The sequence below is a fragment of the Aulostomus chinensis genome, chromosome 16, assembly GCF_037954235.1.
Source record: "Aulostomus chinensis isolate RoL2024-O1b breed Wild chromosome 16, RoL_Achi_v1.0, whole genome shotgun sequence".
Lineage (NCBI taxonomy): Eukaryota > Metazoa > Chordata > Actinopteri > Syngnathiformes > Aulostomidae > Aulostomus > Aulostomus chinensis.
The window spans coordinates 14,825,526-14,848,878 of record NC_141335.1 but is presented as its reverse complement, the minus strand read 5'-3'; the positions used below and the strand labels follow the sequence as shown (position 1 = coordinate 14,848,878).

Genomic DNA, 23,353 nt, shown 5'->3' with positions numbered 1-23,353 from the left:
GAAGGATACCATCTATTTACAAGAATGTCACAACTAGGAGTTGAGGTCTTCTCTGTTTCTGTCTCTGTTCTCTTTATTTGTTCATATTAAGAACCACCAAAGTATTTCCAAGGCAATATTGCAGTTCCTACACAACATTAAAATGTGTAGGAAGCTCTAGTTAAGCAGGAGACCAGTTGAGGGCAGTAATACGCCTTACTGCGTCCACACTGCCGGAAATGGAAAAGAAGAACGCTCCACTTTGATACTCCAATCCGGTTGGTGGCAGTAATGCGGTACTGGGCTGGTTTCCTGTCGTCAATATTTCCCAGAGAAGAAGAAGCAAAGGTAAAACGTGTATCAGCTGAGCTGGCTGATGCGAAAACTGTTTGACATTACGTGATTTTACAACGTATCCATAAATTACTGGGATGGAGAATGATATCCTTGTCTCTCTTGAAGATTTAGGGTAAGTTAAAGACACTGATATCTGTACATCTGCATGAAGATTAACAGTGCCTGTGTTTTCTGCTACGTAGCTTGCTTCTCCTCCTAAATGGCTAACGTTACCCTGCAGTGGTAGCTAACGTTTCTGTCAATTACACACACACGTTATATATATATATATATACATAGAGAGAGAGAGAGAGAGAGAGATAGAAAGAAAGATAGATAGATAGATAGATAGATAGAAAGATAGAAAGAAAGAAAGATAGACAGATAGATAGACAGATAGATAGAGAGAGACAGCTGTAGACTTTTTTGGCAGCTCCAGTCATGGCTGCTATCAGGAGCAGTTCCAGCACATTCTTCCATCCTAGCCCTACTCTTTAAATACTTTTGCTACTGCATATGTTTCCTTTGTAAGAAATCACTGCACTTCCCGGGGCTTTTTTTTGTCATAAGCATGTCAACTTCTGAGGGAGTACACATTTTGGTTATGAGTAGTGGTATTTGGCCCCAAATCTCCAGTTATTCTGTTGTGGTTCAGATTGAATATGTTTTGATGTGAACTCACTTTGTGTCATTTAAGGTACCAAGGTCCTTTGTTGGAGGAGGGAGCTCTGGATTCTGCTGTCAATGGGGGCGGGACTTCACCTGAGTTTACTAAGCTCTGTGGTTGGCTTGTCTCTGAGCTTCGACTGTATTGCAAGCTGGAGGAAAATGTCCATGCCACCAACTGTAAGACATCTTTCCATATTAACTTAATTTTCCTCTTATGCAGAATTGAAGAGATAAGCATCATGAATTTGGCAAGTTATTTAGGCAGAGCTCTTATTCAAGATGAATGATGATGACTCTGGACTGAAAAAATAATAACATACACACAATCAAAAGTGGATTTTGTGTCATGAAGAGTTAAATAACATGTCAGACATTTATGTCTTGACAACAGCCAGGTCATTTTTTTTCCAACTAATCTTAGATCTTTCCATATATCTATAAAGGCATTTCCTCTTGATGCTGGACCGCACAAATGGAACTGGTCATGTGAAAGGCTGTATTTACTTACAACAATAGCGATAGGAAAACTGTTCAATTGAACCTTAATAATTTTATATAAATGAATTAATGAAAGCACATATGAAATAAGTTAAGTTGCTGTAACCCACCCAAAGCATGCTCCCTTCCTGGCTTTTCAGTGGCCTATCTTATCTCTCCATCTATGAGCTTCTTGTCATTTAAAAGAGTTGTTTGGTTGCTCCCTGGACTTGTAGATGGTGATGTTTTTCAATATGAGACTGGTGGTACTGTGGTTTGCACTGTCACCTCACAGCAAGAAGATCCCTGGCTCGTGCCCCCGTTGAGTATGGGATCTTTCTCTGTGGAGTTTGCCTGTTCTCCTTGTGCCTGTGTGGGTTCCCTCCGGGTACTCTGGCGTCCTCTGGCGTCCTCCCACAGTCCAAAGACATGCAAGAGGGGACTAGGCTAATTGGATATTTTAAATTGACTGTATGTGTGAATGTGAATGTGACGGGTTGTCTGTATGTATTGGCCCTGCGATGGACTGTTTAAGTATCTCGGGGAAATCATATTGCATGTGTTTGTCCCTCTATCCTACTTAGGTCCAAGTGAGGCAGAGGGCTTCCAGCTTGAGATGAGTGGTCTCCTTTCAGAGCTGGCGTGTCCCTACACCGTCCTCACCACTGGCGACATCACCCAGAGGTTCCTCAACAGGAACGACTGCCTGCTGCTACTCTGTAAGGTTAACAGCATTTGAACCATCTAATTTGTAAGGAGTACTTTCATACAAAACCTTTCAGCTTAGCTGTGTTGACTGTGTACTGTGGTTCAGTCCTACAGAATTGAACAGAAGTTGAGGACAGATGTCAGGGTGCTGGTCTGTGACTTCATATGCATACCCTAAAGAAACCACTAGATGGTGTAATGAGAAGGTTTTCTCAGCCTGTTTGTTCTTCAAACTGTATTCAATGTGTGTTCAGTCATTCTGCCTGATGTGACATCAGCTCATGTCAAATTAGGCTGGGAATGAAATCACACACACGTAAATATCAATGCTCTATTTTTTCCCCGTACATTTGCAGAAGCCCCCTACAATAATGAATGACTTCCTTGTTGAATCCCAATCAGCTAGAAATGGCCATAAAAACTAGTGCTTCATATTCCACACTCCAAAGCAAAAGGGTTTAGGTAATAGAGCAACTAATTGCTCAATTCAGTATTTCAGTCATTTCTACTTTTGTGAACTTTTAAAATTTTTCCCCATCTCAGAAATAGTGCTTTGTTCATTTCCATACATCAGCTTTGTTCTTCTAATCATTGGAGTTATACTGTGAAAGTCATCAAAGTGGTGTTTCCAAGTGGAGATGTTCTTGCTGAAAAAAATGCATGTCTCATCAACTTTTGATCGCCACAGAGCAGGTTTTCTTCAGTAATCCAAAATCCAATATAACAATCCCATTGGCTTTTGATGAAGGAAACACATGGAGATGCTGAGCTCTGGCTCAGCCTGTTTGATTGGGGTGGATCACTGTTTCCTTGTGTAACATGTTTGCATAGTGAAAACCTCACAAAATATCATAGTTATATTTCTCAACTCCCTGTTCGATGAGTTTAGGTGCAGCTAGTAGAGCTCAGGTACTATTACCTTTTGAGGAACAAAAGAGTTGGTATACAGTTTATTTCCTCTTGGCTGTTGTTCCTGATGTCTGATATGTACCATATTAACTCAGTCTCACATTTCTGCCAAAAAAAGGACTGGTATACTGTTTTCTTACACCCTTGGCAAACAACAGGATGTGCAGGTTCAATAAAATCCAATCTGTATTTTAGCCTTTCTGGTGTCTGAGTTGGAGGCTTCGAGGATGGTCCTGGTTAACAATCCTCAGAAGAAAGCCCAGGATTCTGGGAGTCCTGTGTTTCAGGAACTGAAAGGCATCTGCATGGCACTGGGCATGTCCAAACCTCCCGCCAACATTGCCATGTTCCAGTTCTTCAGTGGAATAGAGAAGAAGGTCAGTTTGATGGCATGGCAAGATGGTGCACAGTCAAAACAGGGACTGAGACATGACATGAGACAATAATGTGACTGCACTCATCTGCGTGTTGTCTTTCATGGCATTGTATTAGCTGAAGGAGGCAATGAGCAGAGTCCCAGCCAACCATGTAGGAGAGCCTTTGATGAATAAAACCCTTGGACCTGTGCACCTGGTAAATCCTGAACAATCCTGATCAAGTACTAGTCTGTTGAGGAACACTGCAATCTTGAATGACACTCTACCCTGTTTTCTTGTTTTGGCAGGAAAAAATTGAAGCCATTAACCAAGCACTTGTAAATGAATATGAAGTGAGAAGAAAGATGTTACTGAAGCGTCTGGATGTGACTGTGCAATCTTTTGGTTGGTCTGACAGGGCAAAGGTTTGTGGGATTTTGGTGTCTTGCTGAATACACAAATGAAACTCAGATGCATTTGAAACAGCATATATGCTTCTATACTATGGTTAATCAAGCGGAGATTTGAAGGGAGTGGATGAAAAGGCTAAATGCATACACACGAGTTGTGTCAACACATTTAAGAAATGGTCAGATCACAATGTGTCTAAGTGTTCTGAATGGAATGCTAAGCTGGCGACTTGTGATCGAGTCCCTCAGATAGCATGTTAACACATGACTGATTAGGGTCCTAGGGTACAGGATTTGCACTCTGCACTATGGACTCTTAGTATGTTTGGTACTTCGGAGACCTTGGTTCGAGACCAGAGTGGGGGACCTCCTTCCTCTACTGAACCTACCATGTTGCACTCAGGATAACTACTTTATAGGGCCTGAGCCAGAAGGCACTTCAGGTGAAGACCCTATTGAGATTGCTTGTTTTTTGTTGTTGTTTTTTTTTTTTCCTACAACAGACGCAAGCTGAAAAACTGGCCAAAGTTTACCAGCCCTTGCGCTCTTCTCTGGCCACCAAGAGCAAAATCTCTGTAGCTCACCTTCTCGCAGCTCGACAAGACTTCTCCAAAATCCTCCGCACAAGCAGTGGAAAGATACGAGAGAAGACTGCTTGTGCTATAAATAAGGTGAGGTGATTCCAATTATTTTTACCATTTCATTATATTTTTATGCTAGTAATATTACGTAGGATGCTTAAAAAGCCATGTTCTCATAAGTGCTCTGTGTAATCTGTAATCTTTATCACAAGATGTTATTTGCCAAATTATTCAAGCAAATATTGATTTTATATAGAATGCTTTGGTATTTAGAGACTAGTTGAATTGAATGAAAAAGATAAGTCACAATAGGAGCAGTTTGGCTTTGAACTGTATCTTTTTCTCAGGTTTTAATGGGCAGAGTGCCAGACAGGGGAGGTCGACCCTGTGAGATCGAGCCGCCTCCTCCAGAAATGCCCTCCTGGCAGAAACGTCAGGATGCTCCACAAGGAGGTGGACACTATGGAGGGAGCAGGGGGGGATACGATCACCACTCTCAAGGTGGCCGTGGAGGCTATGAGAGGGGGGGAGGACATGTAGAAAGGGGAGGTCGAGGAGGAGGCGGCAGCAGAGGGGGGAGGGTGCAGGGTGGCTGGGTGGAGGGAGGGGGAGGCGGGAGAGGCAGTTATAATCAAGGCCAGTATCAAGATGCACGAGGTCACCAGGGGGGAGGAGGAAGAGGAGGTTATAGGGAAGGGGGAAACCACCAAGGAGGCTTCCATGAGTCAGGAGGCAGCTACCATGGAGGAGGTGGAGGTTATCACGACGGTTACCACCAAGACGGAGGCTGGCACCAGGAGAGAGGTGGGGGTCGAGGAGGCAGGGGAAGAGGAGGTCGAGGAGGACAAGGAGGAGGCTGGGGAGGGAGAGGAGGCCAGAATTTTAACCAAGGAGGACAGTTTGAACAGTTCTTTCAACATGGTGGCCAGCACTACAACCAAGCTGGCTTCAGTCAAGGCCGACATTACACTAGTTGAAGACACAGTAAGGGGCATCGCAGCAGAGTCCAGCAAACACTCAACAGCAGATCTACACTGCCTTATCATTCTCAATCAGCATGGACAAAGATGGGTTACGTACACATCCTTTCCACACACCTCCAGGATGCTTCTGCTCTAAAGCAATGACTGCATTTCTCTCATGGTTTCTTGCTTTTTTCACACACTGTTTTTCTACTTTTCTGCCTCCACAATGTGTGATCAGACCAAAAATTTCTGTGCTAAAAATAAAGAAGGAAAAAAGTTAGCTGGTTATGTGGACTCTGCTGTTATGACCCCATTTGGACAAGTAATTAGCCTTAAAGTGGCCTCTTTGAAACACAGTAGAGACTTGAGAAATTCAGTGTTGGTTTACAGACTGCATATCTGACATTAAACAGTGACTATAGATATTACTCATAGGGTTATTGGAATCCATAGTTTCACTACGTTGATGCTTACTTGAAAAAGGCTTCTTTGTTCCAGTCTTCATTTTGTTTCAGTAAATTTGACTGGAATCTCCTTTGTTATTTAAAAGATGTGCGTAAAATATTAAAAGAAAAGCATCTTGTTCTACTCCTGAAAGTTTGTGTGAAAATAAATATGGGTGGTGGTTTGCATGGATGTGTGGCTGAGCAATAAAGTCTGAAATGGGAATATTATAATTTTCTATCACATTTTCTGTTATACACTGGAAGGAACTACAGCAAAAATACATGGCTTCATACTCTATAAGTGACATTATGCAGGGTCAAGCGTTTACTCCAGTACTGTATTTAAATGCAAATACTATGAATTAAATATCTTTCAGATTTTACTACTTTGCTAAGAAGTCAGTTGTTACTGTTGCACTGTGATCTACTTACCCTTTTGTGTACAGTGGACTACATTCTGATAACATGAAAAAAATATATTGTAGATATGTCCTACATTTTGGATAGTGAAAATTAACAAATCCCCCCCAGCGAGATCAGAAGATCAAAATGCAAACGAAGCGCTGATGTTACTGCACCGGTAGGCGGCAGCAATACACTAAACAGCAACTGTCTAGCCTAAAGAAGAAGACGTGTTCCTGCGTCTCAGTTGTCTGGAGCCGATAGCTGTGCTGTTAACCTGGACACAAGCTACTGTGGAAGTGAATTTACTTACTTGGAAGCAGTTTAATTCCACAGCGTGCCATGTACCGACCAGGTCACCCTGCACACGGGCCGGCACCTTTTGGACCTCCTCCTCTCGGCCCTCCTTTCAGTGTGGGAGGACCGTTTGGTGTTCCACAGGGACACGTACCACCTGGACCCAGTGGACAATTTGCCCCTTCAGCTCCGGATTTTCTGCTCAACAGACAACAAAGGGGACATTTCATCAGTGTACGTACCGAATATGAAGTTAGCTTTGCTGTATATTTCCTGAGTTAGTCCAGAATAGAACTGTGGTACCGCTAAATAACGTTAGCACCAGGCTAACAACATGAAGGCAGCCAATTCCTTCAGTTAATAATGTAATTGGCTATCGCAGCGTTACATTCGTGACTGTGCCCTGGGACACATAGACACCACGGCATGTAAATGACTATAATTTTACCTTGCAATTTGGGGACATTTTTGATGTAAGTGATTTGCCCAAATCTAGCGGTGTCTTCCGGTCTTTGCTGTAACCCACACCACCAATCATGTCAGTGTAAAACGACCCCCCCCCCCTTCTAATTTATCATGAAACGTTCAACAGAAACAGCAGTGATGCAGCATTAACACGTGTCAAAAGAAACATATTCAAAATATATTTGAAGCATGACATCAAAAAGAATTACGAATGATCTCCATTTAAAATAAGAATAGAGAAAGAACAAAACAAACATCACAAGAGTCTTAACATTATTGTAATGTTTAAATAATATGGTTGTTGGTAAGTTAATATTTTTAGTTTTCAATAGAGGTTAATTATTTTAAGGTCTAGAGTTTTAAAAATGTCGTAGAAGGGTATATTTTGGTCATATCATTAATCATTTCAGCAAACATTCAGGACCTGCATCCTTAAATTAACAAGTTGGTCTAGTTCCAAATTTACTGTACTGAGTGATCTTATGCTTCTAGCCACGGTCATATAAGTTATTTATGCTTACTCTGTTATTCTTGTATTTTTGAGGGAATAGTTTGCTTTTTTGTGTGTGAAAGTTTTGTCATTTTGGGTGCTGTTGATATTAAAAGACTGTGCTTTAGTATTACTTAAGATAGTCTGTTAAAAGATAATTAAGTGGACTTACAAACACTGACACTTACATTTATGAGCCAGAACATTAAACCACTGACAGATATCTAACTTAGTATAATACAAATATATGAAATAGATACCCCCTTCATTAGAATTATAAAGTGCAGTTTTTATTAAATCTCTTTTAGGGAGGAGTTGATCTGTTGTTAAGGTCATTTTGGAGACTGTTAATAATATGTGGTGCTGTTGACTGTTCCTGGCTTATACTGGGACGTGTTCCTAATAGTTTGTCACCTTGAATGGTATGAATGGGATGGAGAATACATCAGTAAAAGTCATTATAGTTTCACATCACCACAAACTACAGACCTCATCATGACCATTAAATTAAATAAACTGCTCTCTCAAAATGTTTCATTGACCACTGAATATTGTAATTGTTATGGGAAGGGAAATGGTTTAATTTTTTTAAATTTTCTTTTTATTTTGCCACAAAGCTAGGCTTGTGGAGTTAAACATGGGTGTTAAGATCTGTGATAAAACACCACGTTGCATATATATATATATATATATATATATATATATATATATATATATATATATGACTGAAGTGCAGAGAGATTAATGCAAGTGCATAGCTCATCAGTGTACAGTCAGCTGTTGACAAAGTTTCAGATGTAAACCAATGGTTTATGTTTGTAAGCTCTCTAATTGACAAGGCTGTTTGGGGGTGTATCTCGGTTTGGTTTACTGTACATTAGCATGAACATTGCTATTGTTGTCAAGTACAAATCACGTAGTCAAGTGATGGGTAATTCAAGCAAATTAACAAGTAGATATTAATTAGGAACTAGATTTCTTCAAGGAATGAGCTAAGGGTTCACAGTGTTGAGCCTTTAGTTGTATATTTAACAGTTTGTTAAGGTTCAGTACGACCCTCCTGCCAATTATACTCAGCACCATGGTAGTAACTGTTCAATACGTACACACAAAAGTTGTATTTAACGTTTTGTGTCTGCACATTCATGTTGGCATCCATTATTTAGCAATCAGAAGGAGGGCGGCTTTATAACAATGGCGAGATGAGATGAGGGCTGAACGCGATATCAGAATTGTAGAAATCACAATTTGACCCATCGCAATATCCAAATCACAGGAGGTGCAATACTTACAAAACAAAAATTACTGTCAAAATACCATTCTAAAGGAAATACTGTGGTGCTGCAGAGATTTCCCCAGCTTAAAATTACTCTAAGAAAACATCTATGTTTAGCACAGAAAAAGTCACACTACTAAAGTCACACACCATAGTCACACTACTATCATTTAAATTACTTCTTCAGCTAAAATGTGAAAAAAGACAAAATAATGGTAATTTCTTCAAATTTTGTGAATTGTATCACAATTGCATTAGTAAAAGTAATTACAGTATGATATTGTTTCAATTACCGGTACTTTCAGCCTCAGAGAAATAGTATAAACAAAGCAGATTGCAAATTAGTTTGATTTAATTTATTCTAACCTATAACAGCAGGGTTTGGCCCTGATACTCAACTTCTGCATTATTTTGGATGGCTGTAGTCAAAACTACTAGAAAGATTTTATATGCTTTTATAATATCTTTCTTTTTGATTTTTCAAAATTTCTTCTTTTGCCCATCCCACTTTCATAAATGAGATATCCAAGAGTCTGGAACCAGCAAATGTTTGATGTTATTGCTCGAAAAATAAACTGAAAAAATAAATTGATCTTCATAATACATACAGTATATGGCAATTTTCTTGTGATCATTTAATCCATTTATTGTTTGAACTGTAAGATTTCTCATACCTGGCATTTAACTTTGACTGCTGTCATACAGCTGACAAAGCCAGCGTGAATATAATGCTACTTTTTTCGAGGTCAAAAATTGAGTGTTTTGTTCAACTGGCTATGAAGCTTGAGAGAGTGCTGTTTGCTTACGCAAAAAATAGCACATTCAAATTTGTCAGCTGAGCATGGATCTGCAATTTTTGTGGAAACACCTGCATTACATCACAAATGGTAAGCCAACAGATACCACATTTGTTCTTTCAAGACACTTTTCCTGCTAGTATATTTATCGTGTGTCACTAAATCCTGCTAACATACCATCTTATTACATACTTAGTATTTAAATTTTTTTTCAGAAGTAGAACTTGTGTAAAATTGAATTACATATTTTAAAGTGGCCTTGTTTTTATTGTATTATTATATCACAGGATACTGTAATATATGTTTGTTGATATGTAATCAATGTTTAACACTGTTTTCTACTGTTAATTTTGCAGTGAAAAAATGTGGAAGGAGATGGAGCCAAGTAGGACAGTGCAGCATCTTTTTTATAGCTGGAGAAAAGCAGATGGAACTGATCTTGACAAACCTCATGTAATCAAAACAGAGGCACTTCGGCACTACAATAAAACGACCGGTCTTTCATTGTTTGTTCATCGTGTTAGACTGGAAATGTAGATGTTGTAAATGTACATGCAAGGCAAGGCAATTTTATTTGTAGAGCCCGTTTTCACAAACAGTTTGTCTCAAAGGGCTTTACATGGAGTCATAACAACATCCTCTGCCCTTAGACCCTCACATCGACTGAGGAAAAACTCCATAGAAAATCCTTTTATGTTGTGGCGTAGAAGTGTCATAATATTATATTTATTGGATTTCTTTCAGCGATGTGTTGACTTCTTTTAATGGTAATTTTCGAGGCTACCAGTTTTGGTGCTCTTAAACTGTACTGAGATATGTTTCCTCAATACACTGTCCTTTCCATTGAGTTGACATTTTGTTTATGATCAGTTAACTTTCTGATTTTATGCACAAAGATAAGTTGTTTTTCAGTCAAGGAAAATGAGAATTAAATAAAGACATACTGAGTCTATTGTAAAATGTGTGGTTGTTATTTTATAACTGCTTTGAAAAAGCATTTTCCACTCAAGGTCTGTTCTGTGTGTCCGTTTAGAACTCCCAAAATTCAATGAGCTGTCACTGATCTATGCATTCAATACTGAATTTGCATTTACGAGTTGTACAACTGTGACTAAATAAGATTTGAAAAAGTGAAATGTTTTCTGTGAGGTTGTATCAGCAAATCTTGTGTGCTTGACAGATAATTAGGCTTGTTTTTACTCCTCAGGAAATTATTTCAGCCATGGCAGCTACAGCATTTTACACAAGTGAGACACTCTTTTTGAATAACGTGAGACATCTTAACACTCAGGGCAGATGAACTCATAAAGAAACAACATACTTCTAGTTAATTAGGCCAAAATAGAGAAAAGTTTTGATAGCAGTTAATTCATATCCTCTATTCAATAAACCTGCCACTACACAAATACAGCCATGTGATATTTATTTTTGCTAACTATTGATAATGTTTCTGACTGGTACTTTCATTCTTTTGAACATGTCATGTGTGACATGCTAAATAATGATATTATGGTAATATTCCCAGCATTCTTGGGAAATTGAACAACACACTGCATGTTGTACATTGTACTGTGCAGTAGAATGTTATTGCAGTTTTGATCCTGTCAAATATCATGTGTTGAATTACTTCTACAATTTATATTAAAAAAAAAAACTAAACTAAATGCGTGGAACTGTTCTTATCATTTACAAATGATTTGGGAATGTATTTTAAAAGAATTAGGTTTGTGTAAATTATTTTTTAGGTTAAGAAGCAAACAGGAAAAAATTGCATGAATGTATTTTTGCAGTTGTGTCTGCTCTAGCGCCATAACATTATTTCTGAATACTCTCAGCCCCATTGTAGCAGCTTCTCCATAGATCGTAGTACAGTGATTGCTTTGGGAGGCAACCAGCCGATTGCCCCTCCTGCACAACAGCCACACCCTCAGGTCCCCCAGTGGAATTCCCCTCCAGTGGAGCATCGTCCACCAGACAACAGGTATATGCTACATTTATTTATATGTATCTATATATCTATATCTATATATATATGTATATGTGTGTGTGTGTGTATATATATATATATATATATATATATATATATATATATGTATATATGTGTGTGTGTGTGTGTATATATATATATATGTAGATGTGTGTGTGTGTATATATATATATATATGTGTGTGTGTGTATATATATATATATGTATATGTGTGTGTGTGTATATATATATATGTATATGTGTGTGTGTATATATGTGTATATGTGTGTGTGTGTGTGTATATATATGTATATATGTGTATATATGTGTATATATGTATATATATACATATGTGTATATATACACATGTGTATATATATACATATGTGTATATATACACATGTGTATATATACACATATGTGTATATATACACATATGTGTGTATATATACACATATGTGTATACACATACATATATGTATACACATATGTGTATATATATACATATATGTATACACATATGTGTATATATATACATATGTGTATACACATATGTGTATATATACACATATGTGTATACACATATGTGTATATATACATATATGTGTATACACATATGTGTATATATACATATATGTGTATATATACACACACATACATACATATATATGTATATATACAATGGGGGAAATAAATATTGAACGCATTAACTTTTTTGTCATTACATTTATTTCCAAAGATGCAATTCATGCGACATTTCTGCCAGACACTGGTATTAACTCAAATAATCCACACATGAAAAGAAATCACAACATTCAAATCCATAAATACTGATTATGTGGAATTTGTGCAATAACACAGGAAAAAAGTATTGAACACACTATCTGAGACTGGTTTAATACTTTGTGGAGTAGCCTTTGTTTGCAATGACAGCTTCCAGACGCTTCTTGTATGTATTAACTAATCGCCCACACTGCTCAGGTGTGATTTTTGCCCATTCCTCCGCACAGATTGTCTTTAAATCTTGAATATTCTTTGGTGCTCTCTGGTGAACCTTTTTCTTTAGTTCTTTCCACAAATGTTCAATCGGATTTAAGTCAGGTGATTGACTGGGCCATTCTAACACATTGATTTTCTTATTTTTAAACCATTCGAGAGTCAACTTTGCCATGTGCTTCGGATCGTTGTCCTGTTGAAAGGTCCAGCCACGTCTCATCTTCATCATCCTGGTGGATGGCAGCAGGTTCATCTCAAGAATTTGCCGATAGATGTTTCCATTCATTGCTCTGCCAGTACCACGAGATGAGAAACAACCCCATGCCATGATGTTTCCACCACCAAACTTCACTGTTGGTATAGTGTTATTTGGGTGATGTGCAGTGCCATTTCTCCTCCAAACACGGTGTGTAGTATGACAGCCAAAAAGTTCACTTTTGGTCTCGTCTGACCAGACAACATTCTCTCAGTATTCCACAGGCTTAACCAGATGCTGTTTAGCAAACTTTAAACGAGCTTCAACGTGCCTTTTTTTGAGGAATGGAGTCTTGCGGGCTGAGCGTCCATAGAGGCCATGGTGGTGGAGTGTATTGCCTATCGTTTTCTCTGTAACACTTGTACCTGCTGCCTCCATGTCTTTCTGGAGCGCTTTCCGGGTGGTCCTTGGCTCTTTGAGAACTCTTCTGACCATCTTTCTGACCCCCTGGTCAGAAATCTTGCGAGGAGCTCCTGTGCGTGGCCTGTTGATGATAAGGTGATGCTTCTTCCACTTGCGGATAATAGCCCCAACGGTGCTTACTGGAATACTCAGATGCTTTGAGATAAGTCTGTAACCAGTTCCATTCTGATGCTGAGCAACAATCAGGTTGCAAAGGTCTTGAGAGAGCTCCTTGCTTTTACCCATCACGAGATGTGTCTTGTTTGACTACTTGGTGAAAAAAACAACCTGTTTATAGGGCCATCAATTAGCACTAACCCAGCTGATGTTGGTTTGCACTTATAGGAAGTACAAAGACTAATTTCTTTCAGATTTGAGATGGTATGGTTCCTTTCCTTGCCAAACTATACAGCTTTCCCATGGTGTGTTCAATACTTTTTTCCTGTGTTATTGCACATAATTCCACATAATCATTATTTATGGATTTGAATGTTGTGATTTCTTTTCATGTGTTGATTATTTGAGTTAATACTAGTGTCTGGAAGAAATGTCACATGAATTGCATCTTTGGAAATAAATGTAATGACAAAAAAGTTAATGCTTTCAATACTTATTTCCCCCATTGTATATGTATATATGTGTGTGTATGTATGTATGTATGTATATATATATATATATATATATATATATATATATATATATATATATACATACACACACACACACACACACACACACACACATATATATATATATATATATATATATATATATATATATATATATATAAATTAAAAGTTTTGTGGTACTTGTGTTTGCTAGTGTTTGGAACACATGCATTTTCATTTTCAGTGACAGAGCTAGTGAGGAGTTCCTGCGATGTATTGCTGCCAACAAGCCTCTCCCAGACTATCTCAAAGGGAACATGGCATACAACCTGGCTGATGCACTTAAATCAGCTAATGTCCTGAAGGAGGCAGTCAAATCAGACGCTGAGCTGAAGAAACACCTGACTAGGAGCAAAAGTCGCAGCCGAAGTCGCGGGAGAAGTCGTCCCAAGTCTCGAGCTAGGAGCCGGAGCAGAGCAAGGAGCAAAAGTCGTGCTCGTGGAAAGAGTCGAGCTAGAAGCAAAAGCAGAGCTCGCAGTAGGAGTCGGAGTCATAGCAGAAGCAAGAAGAAAAGTCATGTACGGAGCAAAAGCCGAGGCAGGAGATCCAAGTCACCAAGCTATGAAAAGAGCCATGGCAAAGATAAAAAGAGAAAAATCAGCCCAAGCTACAACACAAACAGTGCTAGCAGCAGCACCAGTCTAGCTGGCAGTGGCCTGTTGGAGGGACTGAAGCTGGTCATGAATAGCAAAGAGCTGGAAGACAAGCTGCCCAGCCTCAAAGATGCCATCCTCACGATTCAGGTAGTCTACAACATGTCAGCTTTAATGTGATGTTGGTGGTTGCACTGAGTCACAATTTTCTCAGTACATGTTCAACAAAATACACAAGATGCATTGTCTGTGGAGCAGCAGTTGTTGTCATTTACCTGAATTCATCTAATAGGTTTTGAGGAGGCGTGGTCAGGTTAGATACTGAAATACTGCATTTTCTGCTTAGATGTCTGTGATAAAACAAGGCAGCTGCTGAGCAGGAGATGAACAAACATTGAAAAACTGAGAAAACACTGCTATGCTCCAGTGTATTTTGTTGCATCACTTTTTATCATACATAACATATTTCAGAGTTTTCACACAAGTCTGACCATTATAATTTTGACAGATCTGAAAGCTGTGTTTTAATATACAGTATATATGCATATTCATAAGTACATAGCACTCAGTAAAAATACAAATGCATTGGTTTTGTTTTTGCTTTTTTAAGAGTTCATGCATGAAAGACCTATATGCACACAATTTTTTTCCTTAGTGTTAAAATCCATATTCGTGAGCACCACATCCCTCCACATGACAGGTGTAATTAAACATATGTCTAGAACCAGCAAATCTTAGACGTTTTTGTTTGTTGATCGATCATTGTTGCACAACTACTCTTAAATGTGCAGTATTATCACACAACTTACTTCCTCAGATGTTGTACATAATGAGGGAGTGTTTTTTCCTTATTGCATCTACAATATTGTTTCCAAGTATTTGGCACTAGGTCCAACTGGTTGTTTCACACAGGCTTCAGTACCTGGAACCTGACCTGATATTTCTCAGGTCTGTAAGGGTATGGGTCACAGCTGGACAGGTCCAGTTTAGTTCCGGATAGTTCTTTTTCAAGTTTCACCTTCTTTGGGGCAGATGTCTATTGTAAATCTAAAAAGTAATAAGAATTAGGAACTGAAAGTCTTCAGACACTGGATTGCTGTGTGCAGTATCATTAGCTACCAGTATCTATTCAGTGTTCAGCCGCACTTTTAGGCATTCAGTTTTTGAAGGTTTAAGGATTTGTCACATCATTCCTATTAAACACATTTTCAGAAGATAAAAAAACTGAAGAGACTGTGTGTTTATCGTCTGCAGGCCTCAGATGAAAGTAAAACCATGGACAATTGTGTGCCTCGGAAGTATCAACGTGCCAGTCCAAAGAATTCTTTACAGGAAAACAACAACATGGAAAACGAGAGTGTGCTCCTTCCTCACGAGAGAGTAGTGGGTAGTGAGTTCTCTTGGCTCCAGGCGCAGAGTCACGAGGACACCACGGTCAGGAAAAGTGATGAGTTTGAAGATGAAGAATCTTTCTTGTATGGGAATGATGACGCTACAGAAAAACAATCCTGTGATAAACGTACTTCAGTTTTTCCTGCGCTTTCAAAGACTGGAGAACACATCAAACTGCAAAGTAACAATATGAATATGATGAGTTGTGGTCTTGGCAGTCAACAGCACCAAAGCAAGTCCTTTTCCAGCAGCTTTGGGGATATGCTTGATATGGACCAGCCATTTCAGATCATGTCCTCAAGCCAAACCTCTGCTAATCTGGACAGTAGTGAATGTGACAAGATCAGAAACATACTGCAAAGTCTGGAAAAAGCAGATAGCAGTAAGATATTGAAGATGGAAGGACCAAAGGAAGGGAAGCAGCTTTCGACGACACAGCTAATTAGTTCTGTCCCAGCAACAGCAACTTTGGGATTAACGGCACTGAATAGCCCCAATGTACGGCAAGCTTTGGAGTCCCTGCAGTCTCTCATTAAAGGTAAGAAAGAAAGAAATATGAAAAACTGCAATTAAATGTTATGTGCCTCATATATGTGATATAAAATGAAGAAAGTAAGCAGTAAAATAAAGTATGGGGGCTTGATTTGTGTCGCAACCTGAGTATTGTATGTAGATGTGTTATTTACTTGCCTTTTGGTATTTATTTAGATGTTATAATTTGTGTTTATTTTGGATCTGTTTCTCTCAGGCTGTCACCAATAAGATTTTGTGAGCGCAGACCGTGAAGGTGTACCTCATTGTACCACTTGTCCTGATAATTTATTATTTATTAATACTTATTATTTAGAATATGATGGTATAATGTTCTTTCTTTTCCAAGCAACCAAGGAGAAGCGGGAAAAAAGTGATTGCAGTAGCACATCTTGCACATCCCCTGATAAACCCAAGGTGAAACTGTTACTGTCTCCATGTATATGGACCACAACATTCTGACTCTATTTAAACACAACCACAATAAGAGTGTTTACATAACTTTCCCTTTGGAAATTGACCTGAAAAAGAATGTGTCATGTTGGGACATTATAATTATGATTAGAAAAAAAAGTGCTTGCAAAGAGCCAAATTCTCACCACTTGCTGGAAGGTAGACGTAAGCTTCTGTATCAGATATTGGATAATGTGATAAGGTGTTGAGTTTTCTATGTAATGTTGGCAGTGGCAGTGTCATATTCCGAATGTTGCCTTAACTGGGTTAATGTCGGGATATTGTAGTCAATGAAAAGTTAGTCAATGCCTACTCAACATCATGATTGTATTGAACTCACTGAAAAAATACTAAAACTGATTTTCTGAAATGTTCACTTCCCAGGCAGGGGAAGATGAGGAAAGGAAGAATGACAAAAAAGTCAGAATAAGTAAGATTGAACATTTGATGAAAGAAGTGGAGAGCTTGTTGGAAAAGGATGGTAAAATATTTTCTCTTGTTATATTCACAGGCTCCATGTTTTTAATTTTTTTTCCAACGTGTAGTACTCCATATGTTTCAATGCCTTTCTTGTCCTTTTGCAGGATTTAGATATCTAACACCAGTGATTGGATTTTACTGTCAGAAGTGTGAAGAGTTCATTGGAGATTTGAGTAGTGCTGAAATTCATTCAACCAACCATAGCCACAGTAACGTAAGCAGTGTAAGTACTATGTCTATTTCTCCAGGAATATAAAAGTGACCTTGACTATAAATATGACTGGAATTTCTCAGTTCTCCAAGTCCCTGCTAGTAGCCTTCTGAGGCATTGCTCTTGAGCACTGGCACAGTTTAAAGAGACCTGTTCTTATTTTCAGATTATACTTGGATCTCAGTTGGCTGCTAGAGTAGTCTTAGGTTTTTCTCATACTGATTAAACACGCTGTCTGAAATGCGCCATTCCAGCTTCTGGCCCTGAAAGTCCAACCTCAAATAAACACCTTCACACAGTTTGCAGGTCTTCTGAGTGTGCATCAGCAGTGAACATCACCACAATCACTGCTTCTAAAAAAAACAAAACAAAACCTCAATTTATAGCAGAAATCTTCCCCACGGTCCAGAAGACCGATAATGTCCCAACATCTGCCAGTTTATAGGTAGTTAGACTCATGACTTTTGACTTGATCTTAACGAATGGTTGCAGTACATCAAGAATCAAGTGGTATTTTCATTTACAGCCCTACTAGTGGTTACTGGTTATGCTAGCATGCTTTGCTGCTAGTGTGCTACCAGTACCATTGATGTTCATTTCCCAAAGATTTGACAATCCAGTTTCAGGGTTTCACTTGCAACAAGATAACATGGAGGCAGTGGAAGTCAAGTCAAGTCAATTTTATTTGTATAACGCCAAATCACAACAAAAGTTATCTCATGACACTTTACAGGGAGAGCAGGTCTAGAACCACACTCCTTCAATGAATTTACACCCAACAATTCTCCATCAGCAAGCACATCCTGCAACAGTGAAACGAAAACGAAAACCTTCTTTTTAACAGGCAGGAACGTCGAGCAGATCCGGGCTCAATGGGGACGACCTTCTGCTTTGACCGGTTGGGGGGAAAGAGAGCAGGAGAGTGGGGCAGAGACAAAGACAGATAATGGGAGATAAAGATAAAGGAAGACAGATATACAGAAGGAAAGAGAGGGACAGAGATAAAGAGAGAGAGACATGGAAGAGACTGATTGACAGACAGGGACGTGAGCAGGTGGTGGTTTGAGCCTCTTCAGGTCTGTAGCCTCCTCCAGCAGTACCCGGGATCTTGGATGCGGGGAGCTCGAAGGCTTCCCTCTCTTCTTTTAAGAGCAGATATGCTGCTGTAGGCTTGGACTGCCAGGGGATCTCCCATGATGCACTGGGCTTCTCTCTCCTCCTCTCATTTCTCTCTGTCCTCCTATATGTGTTATGTATAAATCATACTCATATGTGTTACTAACGAGCCATTTACCTCTAACCTTTGGCCCATTGTATGTGAAATATTAGGGTAGCTATGAACTTTTTGTTGTGGTTCGGTTACTATATCTGTATTATTTCCTGTCCTTTGTCTTTAGCTGAAGGTGCAGTTGGACAAGCATGCTGGAGATCACAAAGGACACCCAATCTACCACAGCAGCAAGACTGAAAACCAACAAGCCCATCCCTCAGACAAGAGGGATCAGAGGGACGATGGTTTTCATAGAGATTTGGGAGACAGCTGGAGTCTTAGGAACCACCAGCAAGAATGGAGTGATGAGAGAGCCAGCCAAAGCAAACAAGAGGATGACTACCGAGATCACAGGGCTGGGAAGGAAAGTATCTTGTTAAAGGAGGAGATGAAGAAGGAGAGGATGCTCATAACAGTGTCCCATTGCGAGACGCCTCCTAATATCAGGGCCAAGGAGGAGGTGAGTAAGGAGCTGGTCGTTGGAGGCCACGGCAAATTTAAAGTGGAAGACTCAGACAGTCAGGATAAATCCAAGGACCACAAAGAAAAAGCTATTAAGGAAAAAGATTCAAGCAGTGACAATGACAAAGAAAAAAAACACAAAGAGAAGTCCCTCAAGAAGAAGAAGAAAAAGGAGAAAAAGAAGAAGAAGAAGCGTGATAAGTCTTAAAAGGGGGTAGGCACTGCCTGTTTTGGGCTTTTTTTTCTTTCCTTTTTATGTATTTTCTTTTTTTTTTATTTAACAAAAGAAACAAGATATACAAACAATATGGCATCAATCTGTCATAATAAAACCTTTTTTAAATCATACTCTGATCATGATCATGAGCTCCTCACAACCTACACTGACAACAAATTACCACAATTATAGCCTCTTTCGCTAGCTAACAATGTTGACACATGGATTTCTTAAAAGAAAGGCTGCTGCTTGTGCATCCAAGCTAAACCTTTTGATTCTTTTAGACTCCTCCAGTGAGCAAATGAATCCCCACGAAGGATCTCTGTCGCACCAAACCTTTTATACTTTTCCCTCTTATCTATTGCAAGTTCTACGAGAGACCCTTTTCTTTTTGAAGTGTTTTCTTCTTGATCCATGCTCGTCCTCCTCGATGCTGCCCACCCAACACTGATCCAACAAGGCGTTGATACCTGCTTTAGGCTTCCTGGTCTCAGCCTTTTGACAGATCAGGCGCAGTCTGGTTTCGGCTGTTGATGGACAGTTAAACAGGCAGAAGTAAACTTGGCCCCGTATTCATTATGTAGTAGGGATTTTGATGCTTCTTTTTTTTAAACATAGTTTATTGGTTACCATCGAGACATCATGACAAATTCAGGGATTATAACAAAGTACATAGAAATCTGGGAGCCTACCCTTCCTTTAAGAGTTGTTTTATAGTTGTGGGTTTTTCAAATCTGTCATCGAAACAATGTTGGCAGATGCTGATGTCCAAGTTTCTAAATCTAAAACTCACACTTCTGATATAGAGTTGTTTCCTCCTAGTGGTTCTAGGTCCATTTTAGTTGTTCCTTTTGAAAGCGGGCATTGGACACCCCTGGGCTTTGGTCTTCATGGCTACAGAGACAGTCTGTCATTTGACATTGTGCTATTTTGTGCAGTTAACAAGAGACGTGATTCCAGGACACATGGATCTGATCCGAGGTTCAATAGACTTGAGGCAGGAAATTGGGAGAGCTGGTTCCAGGGTTGGTGCCAGCAGTTGGCCTGAACATGTGCTAGATTGAAGTCTGAACAGAAATGTAATGAAATTTAACATAGTTCTTTCATTTTTAGTTCAAAGTATCAGGGTCCTCCTTTTGTTTGACTGCCACCTAAGAAATGTTTTTTCAAGTCTGCGCTTGCATTCTGGTGTCATTTTTGCCTTCAGCTGTACCTTACCTGTACCTACCATGTATATTTTACAACAGCCAGTTAATTTCAGTGTTTGAATGTGGTATATTTTGTGTTCGCCTCAGACTTTGTCTGAAATTTCGTTTGAAATACAAAATGACCCCCAAGTCTGTCTCCTGTGGTGGCGTTTAAGACTAATCAATATCTGAAAGTCTTATAAGTCTTATAAGTATAGACTAATGGTGTAAAACATCCCCTTGACACACGTTAAAAAACCCAACCATCATTACAGGTGAATATGTACAAAAGATGTCATGGTTAAGTTTAATGTGTGTGTGCACTAGAAGATTCATTTATCTATCATGAGTGTCTGCTGAATAACTGGACCACAAGTCTCTTCCATGTTTGTAGTCCTCCTAAAATCAGATTTCCTACGAGCACTAAGAGTTGTTTGTGGGGCGAGGTCATGGGTTGAGTGGTGTTGTGTATGAAAGCCTTTTAATTGCAGACATCATTTTTAAAGTATAGAAAGTTGGAAACAAAACCAAAAGCAATAAATCATAATGTCTTGTCATTACAACTACATGCTCCACCCTTTATCTAACTGCAGGGACAGACATGGCTTAATCCTTAATCTCTAAATCCCTATACACCCAGGCAAACACAGACACACACATCCTTGTACTTCTATCATTGTGAAGACTTTAAGTGATGTAATGCATTCCATAGCCCTTTTCCCTAACCATCTCAACTGAGTGCCTGACCCTATCCTTGACTCTAAACCAAACCATGACCTAATTCTGACCTTGACCCTAAAACCAAATCTTGACCTTCTAAGGGCCTTTTGAAGATGTGAGGACTGGCTAAAATGTCCTCACTTTTTGAAAAATGTCCTCACTCTGTTGGTTAAATGCATATTCTATGGCGTCAGATAGCTGTTAAAATCATGAGAGCGCGAATAAAAACTGAACGAGCACAGGATCAGGAATTGAGGGCGTAAGAAACATAAAATAGAGAGGTCAAAAATACTCTTGTGGCAATTAAAGTTTTTGTCTCGAGCGTGTAAATTGTGACAGAGGGCAGTTGTGGAAGCGGTGGCGTTGCTTGCTCTCTCTTCTAACTTTCAAGCTCGCTCGCTTTGGATGTTTCCTCGCTCTCGATATTTTTTCCTACCTGAAATACGTCATGGGGGCAAGGCTCGACAAGACGATTGCCGATGGAAGTTCGTCGGCGGAGTACGCCTGTTAATGGTCAGCTGTTTAAATCAATGCCATAATATTCTAGTCCTCAATATGTAGCAAGGAAAAGAACACACACTCAAGCAAAGTTTTGCTTTATCAAATGGATAACTGGGGAAACATTTGTGGCATCTAAGCAAACTGAGATTGTCAATAATATTTCGTTGAATATATCTTGAGGACCTCTATTATTAATCCATACTTGCAAACAGACTGGTGATTTGAATTGTAAATTTGGATTTCCCAATCTCTGCAAGAGAGGGCCTTTTGCAGACATTATTGCTCAGGAAACATCTAATGGACCTGAAAAAAACGAAACATTAAACAGTGCAATCCGCCATCACAGTGTTGGATTGTGTTTAGAAAAGTTATTGGAAGAGTGGACTATTACTTAATGGTTGTCCGCACTCAACAAAGGCACCTCAGGCTAGTGATATTCACATGGGTACTACTCTGACTGTGACATGTAATATATGTTTCCTTTACTCCTGTACAAGCAGACATACCAAGATAAAACCATACTCTGGTAAAAGTAAAAGCCTCTATGCAAAGTTCTACTGCATTTTTTTTAGCTGGTATCTGTGTATTTCCGGGTCTTGGCAGCAATTAGACCTCTGATCTCTGAATGTCATGTTAGAGTGGTGTGTGTGACTGCTTTGACTATGTCCTCTTCAAATGTGAAAGTGGATTATCTTCATCAGGCCTTAATGTGTTTTTTATACATTTTTTTTTCCTTCAAGTAACTGATGGGTTCCATATAAATGCAACTGAGGTAAACAATTTTGTTTGAGTCCCCTAAAATGCAAATAATCAAATAAGATGCGGATACAATTTTTATCTAAGTGCAGTTAATATAGAATCCAGTAGTATAAATTTAGTGGAGTAAATGTAAAATGTCACCTTTAAATAGAAAAACTGAAATTCATTGGAGTTGAGTGCTGTTGTTCAATCTGTTTTCCACTGCTATTGCTTCCGTCACCATTGTCCATGTGTATATCCTTACATTCCAGAGATTTCCCACATTAACGTTTTATGGATCTTCATGAAAGTAATTAAAATGTCCCTCCCAGATTATAATACTCAGTTTCCTAATGAACTGTGTGAAAGCTGGGGATTTGTTTGTTCATTTTAGAGGCTCAACTTCACTGACTTTGACTTTGCCCCATGACAGAGCTTGTCACAGTTTTACACGTGCAGATAATGTCGGTGATGCTAGATTCAGAACACCTCTCAACTGACTGAGCTTCCAAAAGCCTTTTCCTGTCCCTCTGGTCTGTAACACAATCAAAGACAAGTAGTCAATAAAGTTGGTTTCCAGTGAGTTATTATTTTCTTGTCATCATGTTCATTTATTTTATGCTTTGCTAATATGTTGTAATTTTCCTGTATATGTTGTCAACTTTTAATGTAGATAAAGAGGGGGTTTATAGTGCAGGCATTCAATAACCTACACATCTCACTTGATAATTAATACTGCAATAAAGT

At 39.0% G+C, this 23,353-nt stretch overlaps 2 protein-coding genes across 2 annotated transcripts; both read left to right on the top strand.

Annotated features, from left to right (window-relative positions):
• Positions 1-282: 282 nt before the first annotated feature.
• tslig3a (tRNA splicing ligase complex subunit 3A) lies at positions 283-6,067 on the top strand. Its single transcript, XM_086180046.1, has 8 exons — positions 283-448; positions 1,013-1,161; positions 2,046-2,180; positions 3,274-3,455; positions 3,571-3,651; positions 3,743-3,859; positions 4,348-4,515; positions 4,773-6,067. Exons 1-8 carry the CDS (start codon positions 411-413, stop codon positions 5,400-5,402), a joined length of 1,500 nt encoding a protein of 499 aa, XP_086036172.1. The 5' UTR covers positions 283-410; the 3' UTR covers positions 5,403-6,067.
• Positions 6,068-6,402: 335 nt separating this feature from the next.
• On the top strand, positions 6,403-23,353 carry LOC147247643 (uncharacterized). Its single transcript, XM_086181331.1, has 10 exons — positions 6,403-6,416; positions 6,575-6,769; positions 10,771-10,810; positions 11,399-11,544; positions 14,036-14,594; positions 15,699-16,374; positions 16,717-16,784; positions 17,205-17,301; positions 17,405-17,523; positions 18,909-23,353. Exons 1-10 carry the CDS (start codon positions 6,403-6,405, stop codon positions 19,449-19,451), a joined length of 2,457 nt encoding a protein of 818 aa, XP_086037457.1. The 3' UTR covers positions 19,452-23,353.